At 37.6% G+C, this 13,927-nt stretch overlaps 1 protein-coding gene across 2 annotated transcripts; it reads right to left on the bottom strand.

The window, feature by feature from the left end:
• Positions 1-963: 963 nt before the first annotated feature.
• On the bottom strand, positions 964-7,907 carry LOC103145284 (aquaporin-3). Of its 2 annotated transcripts, none has more exons than XM_016676897.1 (6): positions 7,716-7,907; positions 4,051-4,177; positions 3,765-3,902; positions 3,519-3,634; positions 3,200-3,420; positions 964-2,357 (listed from the first exon to the last, which is right to left on the bottom strand). In XM_016676897.1, the coding sequence occupies exons 1-6, from the start codon at positions 7,821-7,823 to the stop codon at positions 2,153-2,155; spliced, it is 915 nt and encodes a 304-aa protein (XP_016532383.1). In that variant the 5' UTR covers positions 7,824-7,907; the 3' UTR covers positions 964-2,152. The 2 variants fall into 2 exon arrangements, with proteins under 2 accessions (XP_016532383.1, XP_007562721.1); XM_007562659.2 differs by having other exon boundaries at positions 964-2,360; positions 3,203-3,420.
• Between the last annotated feature and the right edge of the window lie 6,020 nt (positions 7,908-13,927).

Genomic DNA, 13,927 nt, shown 5'->3' with positions numbered 1-13,927 from the left:
TATATACAGAAGGCTATGAATGGCATATGTAAGATCAAGAGGAGCAGTATGGATAGATGCAAAATCCTGCTGGAAAATGAAACCAGTAACTTCATAAAGCAAGTCAGATAAACAAAGAATGAAGTGCGGCATAAAATCTCTGTTAGATGGCCGATCTGATAAAACCCAGTGATCCACCATGTGCAGACGACACAACATCTCTACAGACAAGCATCTTGGATTCTGTGCCTCTCTACTCTTCCTCTGAGCTTTTGGATATAGTTATTGAAATAAATGAACTTTCAATTATTTTCTAATTAAATTAGATGGATTTGTGCAAACATAACAGATGAAACTACTTTTTTTTTTCCCTTGCAGAAACAAACGTTCTGAAGCAGTTATGTAAATTGAAAAGTAAATTGGGCACTGCTGGATTTTGGGATCTATACCAAACAAAAAGCTGACCTGCAAATCCTCCCTTGAAACTGGGGAGGATTTGCACTAATTTTTTTGTGTCTGTCGATACAGTATGCACATCAGCAGCTGGATAAAGGGCAACGATGTTAAATCCCCAATATTTTTTATCCCAGATTTGGCAAGAAATTTTTGCAAGAGGAATGTTTGGCATGCAGTGCCAAGGCCTGAGATGATTTGTGCATATGGAGAAAGCAGAGCTTGGAGATACTGCTGAGAAACAACCATGAAATGGGAAGCTTAAAATACCGCAATGTCAGCTGTTTTTTACCCAGCGCCTGCAGGAGTTTATCCTTTGTTGATTTTCCTGTCTAGTCTTGCTGTTTGTTTCACCTCACTTCTGCAAAGGCATGTTTTATTTGTGGAATAATAAAACTCTAAATATTTACTTGAGAAGTAAATTATGTCATAGGGTAAATATGACCAAAATTATATAGTCCAACTACTGTGTCATCCACAAGAAAATATTCATGATTTGCAAAAAAAAAAAAAGTCTACAGAATGGCACGGTAAGTTTATACTTTTTAAAGTTGTTCTTTTTATTTTATCGGATGTAATCTGACTACATGCACCACCTGATACAAGCAAGAAAGTAATACAAGCTGCTTTCAGGCTACAGCATAAAAACAGAACTTCATTGTTTTGGTGTCAAAGCATTTCCTCTCAGCCTTTGCACAAAACACAAACCAGAAACATTTTAGTTTTACACCCAACTGCAGTTGCACAATATGCGAAAACATCAACAGCTGTTAAGAACAACAGTACCAATAACAAAAACCCCATAAAAAAACAAAACATTTATACAAACAATATGTTTAATAATTTCTCTATAAGCACCAAACATTCTTTAAAAGGGACAGTTTTAACCTTTTTCAAAAAATGTACTTGTTTCACACAGAAAAGGACATCTGGGGTTCTTTGTAAAGTATTTTTGGTGGACTGAACTTGCTTGAACACCAGCTGAAAATAGTTGTTTTAAAAGAGCAGTGGCTAACCTCAGAATGTAACCGGAAACCTGCTGTCTGCTCAGCTTAACACAGTTAACACACATGATTTGTTAGCTGAGGTTTACGGGTTTCTGTCCTGTTTTTTTTTTTTTTTTTTTTTTAATGTTCTTCCAAATACGTACTTTCATTGGTTGGCATTTTGCTAGATGTTATCTTGAATTCATCTTTTGAAACAACCAGGACAAGAAAAACACACACAACAAAATCTTAAATTGCCATATAAAGACTCTTTACAAGGAAACTTACTTGACAGGCAAAAAAGTATAAAAAAAATGCAAGAAAAACAATATCAAAGTATAAAATACTGCTAAAAGATGAAGTGCGATAAGACATGTTCATTCAGATTTACGTCTCTGAAGTGAAATAACGTCCGTTAGATATATTGTCTCTACTCATACTGTACATAGAAATTCCTCTACAATATAATACAGCTACACAACAATGTAAAGAAAATGTATTTTTTTTATTGTGTCTCATAACATATAAGTGGCAGGAATAATACAGCTGTGTTATGTCGGTATTTACGTGTGTAGATTTCGGAGCCGCCGGTATAGTCAGAAGACCGGCTGCATGTCTAACATTCAGGACAAGTCTCTGTGAGCCTAGCTTTAGCAGTTAGCCTCTGTGAGCCTAGCTTTAGCAGTTAGCCTCTGTGAGTCTAGCTTTAGCAGTTAGCCTCTGTGAGGCTAGCTTTAGCAGTTAGCCTCTTTGCCGTTGGAATTAGATTTGGGGTTGGAGTTGACGGTGAGTTGTAGATTTTCCTCTTCGTTCTTTCTCTCTTCCCTTTCACGCACTTCTCCCTCCACATGGAAGCCGACCATTAGCTGGTAAACCATCGTGCCAATAATGGCACCAAGGAATGGGGCGAAAATCGGCACCAGAAACCAGCCGTCTCTAGCCCTGAGAGGAAAACGAGACAAGGACGACATTAAGAATGGCATAAGTGAAATTAGGAGGAAGACATACAGCATTTCAGAGCAATAAAGCATACATTTTGAAAGTGTAAGACATAACCTTTTTATTGTTTTTTTATAGGGCAGAAAAATTACTTTAGAAGTTATTTTTGATGACAACCCCTTTTGCCTGCACTTCTCTTTGAAACAGAGAGTGAGCTCTCTATATGATAACATTTCTATCAAATCCATGGGAAACAGAAATGAGACTTCTTTCATCATTTTTTTATGTTGACTGATACGTAATAAAAAAAAATAAAAAAAAACTCATATCAGTCCTGACAGACCAAAAGAAAATAGAGACTTTGCGCCAAAGATAAATTTTGGTAGTGCTCCATGAAAGTAAACATGTGAAAATGTCACCAACTATAAACAGTTTTTCATTTGGAAACACCCTTTTCCAAAGATTATGGAGAAAAAAAAATAGAAATCTAAGATTTTAGGGATTTCTTTCTCATCACTTGATGAAAAGCTAATAAAGTTCAGCTCAAGTGTCAGACTACTATCACCTATTTTTGACTTGGGTAGCCATTGTCTCTGAGATTGGTGAGCCAAATGCACTTGTCAACTTTTGAATTTAGTGGCTTTTTTCATTAATAGACACTGAAATGAACATAACTATTAAGAGAAACAATTCTTAGCACCTCTGAAAGGTAAAAGCTATGACCATTACGATCTACGCTGTGGGGTCAACGCAAGTCCAAAGGCTTCTAACAAATCTAGATCTCACATGGAGCCCACTTTCCCCCCTAATACTGGCCAAAAAGAAGCCAAGAATTTGTTCATTACGTGAAAACTCCAGTTCCCCAGCCAGCGATAGCAGTGAAAAGACGTGGTCCGAAATCTCTGGCAGGATTGACAGCGTAACCAGAATTGAACCCCATTGACAGTCCAATGACCAGAACCACAAATCCCACAGTGAAGGCCTCCAAACCCTGTGGGATCGGGTTGTTGTATGGGTCCACAATCGCCAGAATGCAAACGATGAGGGCTGCCGTGCCAATAATCTGTGTCAAAAAAAAAAAAAAAAGTTGACGTGGGAATGAAAAAAACGTAGATTTCATGATGATATTAAGTTTTCTGTTAACACTTTTTTTTAAAGTACCTGATCAAAGAATCCATTCACAATTGTGAGATGTTTTGCGGGATAGGTGGCAAAAATGCCAGCAGTGTTATATTCGCTAGTGAGATTGAAGCATCCTGGAAAGTCCCACAAGGCATCTAAAGCAGAAGAAGGAAAAAACAATATTTACTGTGGTCCCGTGTGATTGATGTTCATCACAATCCGACACAGAAAGTTTTCTGAATGTGATAGGATAATTGTTGAATCCCCATAGGAGTCATTACTTACCGTAGTACATGCCAAAGATAATGGAAGCACCAAAAAAAGCTCCGATTGTCTGAAAGAGGAAGTACATGGGGAACTTTCTCCAGCGCTCTCTTCCAAGCAGGCAAAGTGAAAAGGTCACTGCAGGATTCAAATGTCCACCTACAGGGGGCATCATGCAAACACCGTGTGAACTATAATGCAGGCATGACGTGATGTAAAAATTTATATTAAGTAAAATTGAACTGATCACACGATCATCGTCATTGCAGTTAGCAAGGAGTGTGGGAATGTGCTTGAGTTTGCTTACCTGATATTTGGCCGCAGACCAGAATGCCTAATGTGGCAGCAAAGCCAAAGGCAAAGTTGACAGTGAGGAACCTGCCGTGGGAACCGTAGCTCAGCACGCTTTGGGCCACGGCGCCGCAGCCAAACATCTAAAAGGCAGAAAATCAGGTTGACTTTAAATAATATGATATTGTTTGCAGTTGTAAATATTTGTGAGGAGCAGTAATGAAAAAACACAGTTGCTGTCAGTGAAAAAGAACAAAAATGCACTTTGTTAAAGTTGCTTCTAACAATGGATTTTTCAGTGTGGTCCCAGCACACAGCCATCTTGTTGGTCATTTTAACACATGAACAACACTCCTTTTGTCATGCATCAAGGTCAAGCTGAGAGATGAAAATGTTCCTGGACGATTGTTATCAGTGAACCCCGGTCAACAAAAAGCTATTGGAGCTGGAAAAAATGAGCTCTATTGTGGTTCTGAAGTCACAGAGGACTAGAGTGATCTGTATGTGTGAACAGGTCACTGAAGTTTCCTAATTTTGAGCGTAAATCTGCAAGAAAAGTTGCAAAAGGGGAACCAGAAAAGGGCTATTCTCATACATTGAAAGCACAAGTTACATGATCACTATATTAAAGTTGGTCTGTTCTGTTAAATAACATGTATACAACAACAACAACAACAAATAACTACCAATGAAAAGATACACATTTAGACAAATCAATGTAAAATATAAAATGGAATGTCTAAACTCACATAAATTATAGATATAGAATTTATATACAAAATATATAGAATGGGAGCCAGTGGGGGCAAGAAAAGAATATCTACCACTATTCTCACAGGGCCGTGGCAGTACTGTCACATGCTTTTGACCACTTCTTTGAAGACAGTGGTCAAAAAAGGATTTCACTATGGAAAACATAAATAAGAATTTACAGCTTTGTTGTTTTGTTTTTGGCCTTTTCAACTGTTTCTCCCCACTTTTTTTAATTGCCATTCTGCTTTTCTTTTCTTTTTTTTTAGATGCTTGGCTTAACAGATCTGTGTGATCCATGTTTAGGCTTTGACTTTGTGAGCCAAAGGATGAGCATGCTATTCAGCAAAACCACACCGCTCAGAAGTTGAGGTTAGGCTTGGGGCTAACCAAAGTGAGAACTGGCGCCTGAGTGGCCAAAGTCACTGAACTCGGTAGTCTGAACCAGTAATCCTGCCTTTGTTTGTTTTCTTTTGCGCATAGGCTTTGATAAATTATATGTAAAAAAACAAAACAAAAAACAAAACAACAACTTTAAAGTCTTTCCAGCTGTGGCCACTATGGCTGGAGGAATTGCGTTTACAGCTTGGCCGAAAGCGTGTGCATTCCATTTCAGTAGCAGATGCATCTGAAGAAGGCCTTAAGGAGATTCTTCCAAATTTGAGACTCACTCACTTGAACTTTCAAAATCCCTCATCAGATTTGACCCTTTCAAAGCCCACAGTCATCACTGCCTCACATTCACACCAGGATTCAACTGCATAACCATGTTATTCATAATACCAATGTTACATTCTTTAACATTTCAAGGGAAATATAGCTACATCTGCAAATTTGTACTGTTCACAGATGAAGGAATAATTTGAAAACTCTGAGCTAAAGGACAATAAAACCTCATTTAAGAAAAAAACATACAGAAAAATTATTTTGTGAAATGGAGGAGATGCACTAGAAAATAGCAAACACACCACTGTCATTATTGCTAAAACTATAAGTCAAGAAAAGAACACACAAAAAAAAGAAAAACTATGGGAAATTTTCCTGCAGACAAGTGTATGCAGCCACAGCACCGCAGTGTTTCGTCCTTAATGTCAGACGCATTAGATTACAAATGATGAACCTTCAGCTTGGAAGTGCATGCTTCCTTACTCAGACTGAATTCTGTTTAAAAGCTCTACATTTAATTGAACGTAAGTGTGACAAAACATGATATTATCCTGCTGTGGATCGCTTCGGAGCAGCAAACAAGACTGAGCCAGCTTATGCATCTAATCATAGCTACTGTAGAACTTTGAACACAGTTGGGGAGCTTGTAAAAAAAAATCCTCTGCAGCCAGCCAACTGAGACACACACTTGGCAACTGTCTGAAGGAAAAAAACCCTCCTGGCCAGATCCCTTTCTCTCAATCCCCACCTGTGTGGCATCTTTTCGAATTCAGCAGGAGGATCTCACAGGGCCGTGGCAGTACTGTCACATGCTTTGATGGAAAATTCTGACCTGCTGCATTATAATAACAAAAGTCATTATCTTCCTGCTTTTCACATTTTAACCAAGATTAATCAATAATCAGTTCTGACACAGACGTGAAAATGTCTGACAATGGATGATTCCTTTTAGATTATTTGTCCCCACATGGACTGAAGTCATCTTTGATGACGCAACAATTTAAAGAGACCAAACCAATGGAGGTATGCAGATACACACCCACACGCGCATACACACACGTGCGCACAAACACACACGCACGCACGCACGCACGCACGCACGCACGCACGCACACACACCCTAAAATGTCATTTATCACTATTAGTTGTTCTATATTTACCAAACAGTTTCATTTAAAATCTAAATAGTGAAAATTACTGAATCATATGAAATAAAATGAAATAATAAGTTCCTTTGGGAGAAGTAAAACCCTTATATGACATGTGTTGAATTTACTGAAGAAGTAAAATCCTGTCAAACGTGTCATTGTTGTAAAGCCTAGATACGTATTGTTCCAGGTACGGACATGTGTCACCTGTCAGGTAACTTCGCCACACCTAGTTACATCACAGCAGTCACAATTGAATCCTTTTTACGTCAAAACTATTTAAATTTGGAGCCGTTTTGCCTGAACGATCGTGAAAGGGAGTCTGGGTGATACTGATTCAAAGTCAAAACAGGATGTTCTAGCAGCATTCAAATTAATAACTTCAAAACTATTTTTATCCACAGAATCAGTTAAACAGTGTCTGAAGTAAGCCACAACTCACTGAGTTTTACACTGCTGTCATGTTTGAAATAAAATAAAAAATGAAGTTATTGTGGCACAGAAAGCCAAATTCAATCCCTAAATTATGGCTTATGAAAAGCAGAACATAAAATTTATTTCCCATTGGAGTAATTATAGAGAAAAATGCAGATTTTGATATACATATTCTACTGCAAACACAAATTTGTCACATGATGAAAAATAAAATGAGGTTTATTTTTATTTTTTGGCTCTTTTTTTGGTAAGTTAATTTATTTAACATGTGACCCTGAACAGCGTGTCACTTTGCTGTTTGATCTTAGTTCACTTTGACTGAGTAAGCAACATTCGTCAAGCCGTTTTATCTCACTGTCATCCATCACTTTCTGCATTCAAAGATGTCAGATAAGAAGGACTGCTATGTTTACGGTTTAGTGAAGAGAAAGACAAAATAATTCTCTGGTGCAGAGTTCATGTCTTATCAGAAAATAGAGTTTACCTTTCATTAGATTAAATATGGGCTGCTCATACAATCGGTATAATGTGAGTGTATATATGACTTTTAAGGATTTACACTGAGTCCCTTTAAAGTACATAACATCTCTTAAGTGTTTTTTTTTATTTTATTGCATACCACAGTTTATCCCTCTAATTGAGCAACTTAAGTAGCATCTGGACCACATGTACACCGACTTACCACAAGGATGAGAGTGCCAAGGCACTCTGCCAGGGCCTGGCGGAGCAGCAGGTTACGGATCTGAAAGAAGCGGGCCAGTTTGTCCAAATAAAACTTCTGTCGACCCATTTTGTCGAAGGCTGGCGAGCTGGTGAGAAGACGCAAACAAGTACACAGGATCTTCCTGAGTGGATCTGAAGGTGGAGGGCCAGTTCTCCTTCTTAAATAGCAGAAATGGGCTTGGATATGTGGGACCTGCCCACTGCACCTCCCGTCACGTGTGACTCACAGACTGGTTTCTCTCACCAGGCTTTTCTTTTTTTTCTCTCCCGCTCCCTAAAAGTTACTAACATGTGCTAGTTTTCCCCACTTCTAGGTACTCTTCATTTAATCTTTTCCCACAGTGTGATAAAATGAAATATGCATTTTGGTCTCTGTAAGAATGATCATACAAACCACAATTCAGTACCTAGAACCACAGTTCTACTTACAGCACTGGAAGAGCAGGAAACCTGTTGCAGATCTAAATCACTTCTCTAAAATTATGGGTGAAGTGCAGCATCGGCCTCTGTAACAAAAAACTAAACCGGTACAAATACCTAAACAAGCATAGTGTTCTGAACTCGCAGAGTCCCTGTTCGGTGCTTCCTCTAACCCACAGAGAACCTGATGTTCATGTTCAGACAAAAAAAGTGAGATGTAAAATAACACATTTCAAATGGACTTCAACAATCACATTTCTAAAAAGAAAGTTTAAATCACAATACTTGGTGTCAGACTCCACTGTGTAATGACACATACCAGCCACGGTATTTAAACTGGTAACATGGAAATATCGAAACATGGGTTGTCTTGATCCACTCATTGAATAAGTTCAACTTTCACTGTCTCCTGTCAACCTACTGTGTGTATTTATGTCAGTACTAGTGATATATATGTAGCATTTTGCATACAGTTTACCAGACTTTGTTTTTTTTTTTTTTTTTTTTTTTTGGCATGTCTGTCAAAACTGTATTGTTGTTTGTGCACATCATGTTTTATCAAATCTGCATTTTCTGGTTTTAACCTATGGCTTTTTATTCCTTTATAATGACACAGGGTTGGTGACAAAGAGGTTTTCCACTGGTCCCCTGTAGCCTAGCTGTTATGTAAAGAGCTTTGCTAGCTGTGCTCAGGTACACACTTGTGAGTCATCAATTTATGTCATTTTAAGTCCTAAGCACAAACTTTCCAAAGTAGGTGAACAACTTTTTCTGTAAGTTTTGGCAGCACAAAATTAATCAGAAAAGCATTGAAATACGTTCAAAGCCAAATTATCAACAAGTCTGATCAAAACAGAGTATACAAGCAAGCAGCATGCAGCCTACCTACATGCTGGACATGAAAATATCAACTGTAAATCCCCTTCCTCCTCAATTCTTAGTCTTCACCACCCGTAGAAACCTAAGTGGATTGATTTGTGTTAAAGTAATGGAGCAGGTTCACCTGATAAAGTGGTCAGTAAGCAAATACAAAAGTCTGTATAAAATTCCAAAAATGTTTTTTTCTAGGAGTTAAATTTATAAGCATTCTTTTACACTTTTGGTCGATAACTAAATTGCACCTAACATTGGCTGGTTCCTCCATCCCCAAAAACTATTTGGATTATAAGGTTAGACTGGAATTAAATATTTTGTCTAAATAGGTCAACACTTTTGTAATAAGAGTAATCCTAATACAGCACATCCTCAGTCAGCTTTGACATCCTAAGTTTCTGAGCTCCTTGCAGTGATGCTCTAAATTCATCTGCAATGTAATTCATGCCTGTTTTATGCATTTACATAACAATCGTCGCTTGTTCTCTCTCAATGTATTTATCGGATTGGTTCTTTTGTCTCTTTTGAAAGCTCATCAGCCCCATGGCACTGTCTCATTCAATAGAAATGTGGTTCCAATTAAAACCAATCAGACATGCCCATGTCATTACTCACAGGCATATCAGTACCTTTCCTGTATTTTTCCATTCATTTTGCACCTTTTTACAGTTGAAAACTTGGGTTCACTGACTCAAGTTTTATGATCTTGCTAAAGGATGAAGTGCAAAAAAATCTGGGAAAATTTTAAGTTCCGCTGCAACTTTAAAAGAACTCGACGCTGAGTCAGCGTCCCTGAGCAATTTCAATAATACTTCTGTTGAATTACATGGCGATACTGACATGGGGAGTTTCACCAAAAAACATGTACGAGCATTTTCTCTCAATGAATTGTAAATTGACATGTTGCATTGCTGAAGGGAGTTTGAGTCATGACATAACTGCCAGGCGTTCGTCATTAGATTTGCACAATTTCTTCTTCTTCTTTTCATTAATATTCAGTATTATTACTCTAACAATTTAGCGAAGCAGATTTTATCTTTGGGTTTACACAATTTAAGTCTTATTGCATGTTGGATTTCAGCTTACATTTCACAGATGTAAGCGCTAGAGCGTTACATCTGTGAAACATGACCCTGCCTCTGCAGATTTTTACTCCTTTGTATTTATATCCAAATAGCTTTCATTGGGGAATGTGTTACTAAAAACTGTATAGCTGATTTAGTTTTAGCTTCAACAAACATATTTTGGCGGTTGCTTCTTGATCTTAAACCAACAACTGAAAACAAAACACTTTTCTTCAGTGTTTTTTCCTGCGGCATACTGCCACCTTCTGTAAAGGATCCTTAGTGTTTGTGAAGTTTAATTTCTTTACTTGAATAAGTATTCTCTTTGCTTTACTGAATTTTGTTGTGTTCCTATTTCATATTCAGTTCTACACAACTTAAACCTGAGGCATAAAATTTGGCCCTAATTGGTATCTCTAGATGATAAGTGCATTTTCTTAAAGGTGAGGGGGACCTCAAAGCGTTAAAGGTACATTTAGGTTCTGATTCTGACTTGTCCACATGGTTTTACTTTGTGATTCTATATTTTTCGGCTTCTAGAGTGATGTCAAAACTAAAGCAAGAGTTGCATTTTTGAGCCATGTGTTTCTAGGTATCTTTTTCCTGGAATAGTTTGGCTCACCATAAAAAAAATAAAAAAAATAAACGATACTAAGAAAGACATGGTGCACAACTTCCCTAAGAGACTTCTGCCACCTTGCTCCCAGGATAATGAGTCATTAGAATAACGAAGCCTCTATCTTGTGTTTTCCTAGTATCTTGTGTCTTCCCTCTTAAAGGTTGTTATGGGTGATCCAGTAAACAATGTGTCTACCAGATGTGTACGACTGTTACTGAGCATGCCAGTGTGCCTGTTGTTTTCCATCATGGAAGACCTAACAGGCGCTGAAAGGTAATGGAAGATTTATTGAGGGACGGGGGCATAACTTTTAGTCAGCTGTGTCTGCAAAACTACTCGCTAAAATGATCTGGTTGTTTACAGCATCTGCACATTTTATCAGGATGGCAAAGGAAAAAGTAACCTGTTACTTCTTCCTTTGTCAATCTAGGAAAATTAAGCCTTTGGGAACCATATAAAGTTATCACAAAGTGATCAGCCTTTTCCGTTTGTTACATTACAACTACCAGCTTCACACATTTTGTTAGAATTGCATGTGATAGACCAAGACAAAGTACCAAAGATAATTCAAACCTTTCAGTGATAAGTAAAATGAACAACACAAAATGTTTATTTTACTATGCCATAGCAGATTGCAGATTCCACAGAGGTCTTGTGTCGGTGGGAGTTGCAAGAATACCAAGCGGTTCTCTTGGGACATTTATAGAAGCCCAAATGGTTCCTACCCATACCATCAAAGTCAACTAGGTACAACATTCATTTCACAGCAAACAAGTGCAAACAGTAGGTCAAAGAGCAGTTTAAACACTAGCCAAGGCAAGGGAAATTTATTTAAATAGCATCTTTCAGCTACAGACGCCTCAAAGAAGTTAAAGACAACATACATTAAGAAAAAGCACAAGCAGGTTAGAATTAATCAGGTTAAAAAAAGTTTAAGACAAAAATCTGGAATAATCTTCCTGTTCACTGTAGGAGTGCACCCACCCTGATCTGATTTAATAACCTTGTTTTAATAACCTTGTTTTAAATCAGATCAGGGTGGGTGCACTCCTACACTGAACAGGAAGATTATTTCAGATTTTTGATGCATGAAAACTAAAAGCTGCTTTAGCACGTTTAGTTGTAAAGTCTGACAAAACTATCGTATTACATAAAGAGGCACACAGCGTTATATATTTATTAAGTTATTTTTCATTTTTAATAAATTAATTACATTTTCACTTTTTATATAGATTTAATTATTGTAATTTGGCACTCTTCTCTCTCCATAGTCTTTCAAGATTGGCCTGTGTTTAGTTCCATCTATTGTTCTATCAACATCCCCGTATCATAATGCTGGTTCGGTGGGGTCAGGTAAAATTGACCTTTGTTTGTTTGGCTTTTTAACTTTACATCATGTCTCCTCACAGAGCAACCCTCTGGGGAGACGGGCCTTCCCCACTCAGCTCCACCAGTGGCAGCAGCAGTTGGGTAATGCGTAGTGGAACTGCAAGTCTGATGAGCTTATCATAAAAAACACTTCTCAGTGCAACGCTCCTGAGGACAGCTGTAAATGGCACAATGAGAGGCATTGTTGTGATGATGTGCTGAAGGCAGAATGTCGGAAAAAGTTGGAGCTTCTTAAAGAGACAAGGCATCAAATGTTTGATACAAGGATTTTATAACAACTGTAGGTATCCCATAAAATGCCGATGTTCCTGGAAAATACATAATACCGCCCCTCTAATCTACGTCAAGAGGTTTTTCCTGCCTGGCCTGCTGGATTTCTCACCCTTCCAGATGCCGTTTGTTTACTGATGTTCTCTAACAAACCTGTGAAGCGTCAACAGAAAAGGTGTGTAAGCTGAGATAAATCACACACAAAGTGGATACTAATTACTATTATGAAGGCAGCTGGTTGTCCTGGATGTAATTTAGGGGTGCCTAAATAAAGGGGCTGAGCACATTTGGAAACCATACTTTTCAAATATTAATTTTTATGAAAATGTGAAAACCATGAGTCCTTGTCTTTCATGTTTGCAATTTCATGTTTGGTCACATTTCTAATACGTGATTGTAATATGACAAAAAAATAAATAAAAAATCAAAATTCATATTTGTGAGGGTTGGGAGGTTGAGGGGACTCGATTGTTAAAAGATAAAAACGGAATGTCTTCACTCAAAAGAAAGAAACTGCTGTGTTGTACCTAAATGTAGATCTGCACCAGCAACATGCATTTAAAATAGATTTTACCCTTCTAATATTTGGGGTCAACTGAAGTTGATTTAGTTCTCTAGAAAGGAGAATTAAACAAAAGCCTCCCTGGCAGAGACCTCACCAACAAAGGTTTCTGTCATGATCTAATCACTACCTGTGGTGCATACAGGATTGTTTATCCTTTCATTAAAATGTGGAACCAGCCCAACTGAAATCTTAGATAAATCTCTGCAAGACCCTGACAGGCAGATTGTCACGCTTCACGGATTCCAAAACACACAAAAACATAAGGCTGAATCCCAAAACATGGGCACGCTCATTAGCATAAAGACAAAGTCTAAGTAAAAAGCAAGTTGTAAATTCATTCCTCCCATAAAGAACATCAAGAATTCAGGCAAAATGATACAGGTGCGTTATCTCTTTGCATATGTTGCATATTTATTTAAGGTGCGATAACCGTCCAGAGACACTTTTTTCTGTATAGTCTCAGTTCTTGGAAAAAGCAAGTTCAGGCAGCAAGGAGAGGGATTGGACGCTGAAATCAAGTCTTAGCAAGAAAGAATACAAGCACACGTCAGTTCTTGGAAAGTCAACGGAACGAATTCTAGGAACTGTGTACAACTGAGGATACACAACAATAAGGATGCATTAAGTACGCCCATGTCTTGTACTGCAGCAAATCATCTCCGTGCAGTCGCATCAATTTGTCTAGGTTGGAATTTTGTGGTCAAATTTGTACTGTGTTAAAAATGATCTTTATTTGAAGAAAAACTGCCAAGTTTGGTCAAATAAAACAAAACAAAACAAAAAATTGCTATGTCCAACTTAAAAAAAATAGTCAAATGGTCATTTGAATAGTCAGTTGTAACATCACGATGTGAAATACAGGTGATATTCAGTTGGTTGATATCAGTAAAACATAAATGCCATTACTTAAAGTTTTACTTCACATTAACAAAATGAGTAAGAACTTCAATTATTTTTAATAATAATGTCTT

This window comes from Poecilia formosa, unplaced genomic scaffold (genome assembly GCF_000485575.1).
Source record: "Poecilia formosa unplaced genomic scaffold, Poecilia_formosa-5.1.2 Scaffold5, whole genome shotgun sequence".
Classification (NCBI taxonomy): domain Eukaryota; kingdom Metazoa; phylum Chordata; class Actinopteri; order Cyprinodontiformes; family Poeciliidae; genus Poecilia; species Poecilia formosa.
The sequence above is the reverse complement of the archived record's forward strand: the minus strand, read 5'-3'. Positions and strand labels throughout refer to the sequence as shown.

Excerpts from the sequence above, each read along its gene's own strand:
- LOC103145284 (XM_016676897.1), bottom strand. The coding sequence starts at position 7,823 with ATGGGTCGACAGAAGTTTTATTTGGACAAACTGGCCCGCTTCTTTCAG. Across the intron at positions 3,635-3,764 it reads TATCTTTGGCATGTACTACG|ATGCCTTGTGGGACTTTCCA; the intron begins GTAAGTAATGAC and ends CTTCTGCTTTAG. Across the intron at positions 3,421-3,518 it reads TGAATGGATTCTTTGATCAG|ATTATTGGCACGGCAGCCCT; the intron begins GTACTTTAAAAA and ends TTTTTGACACAG.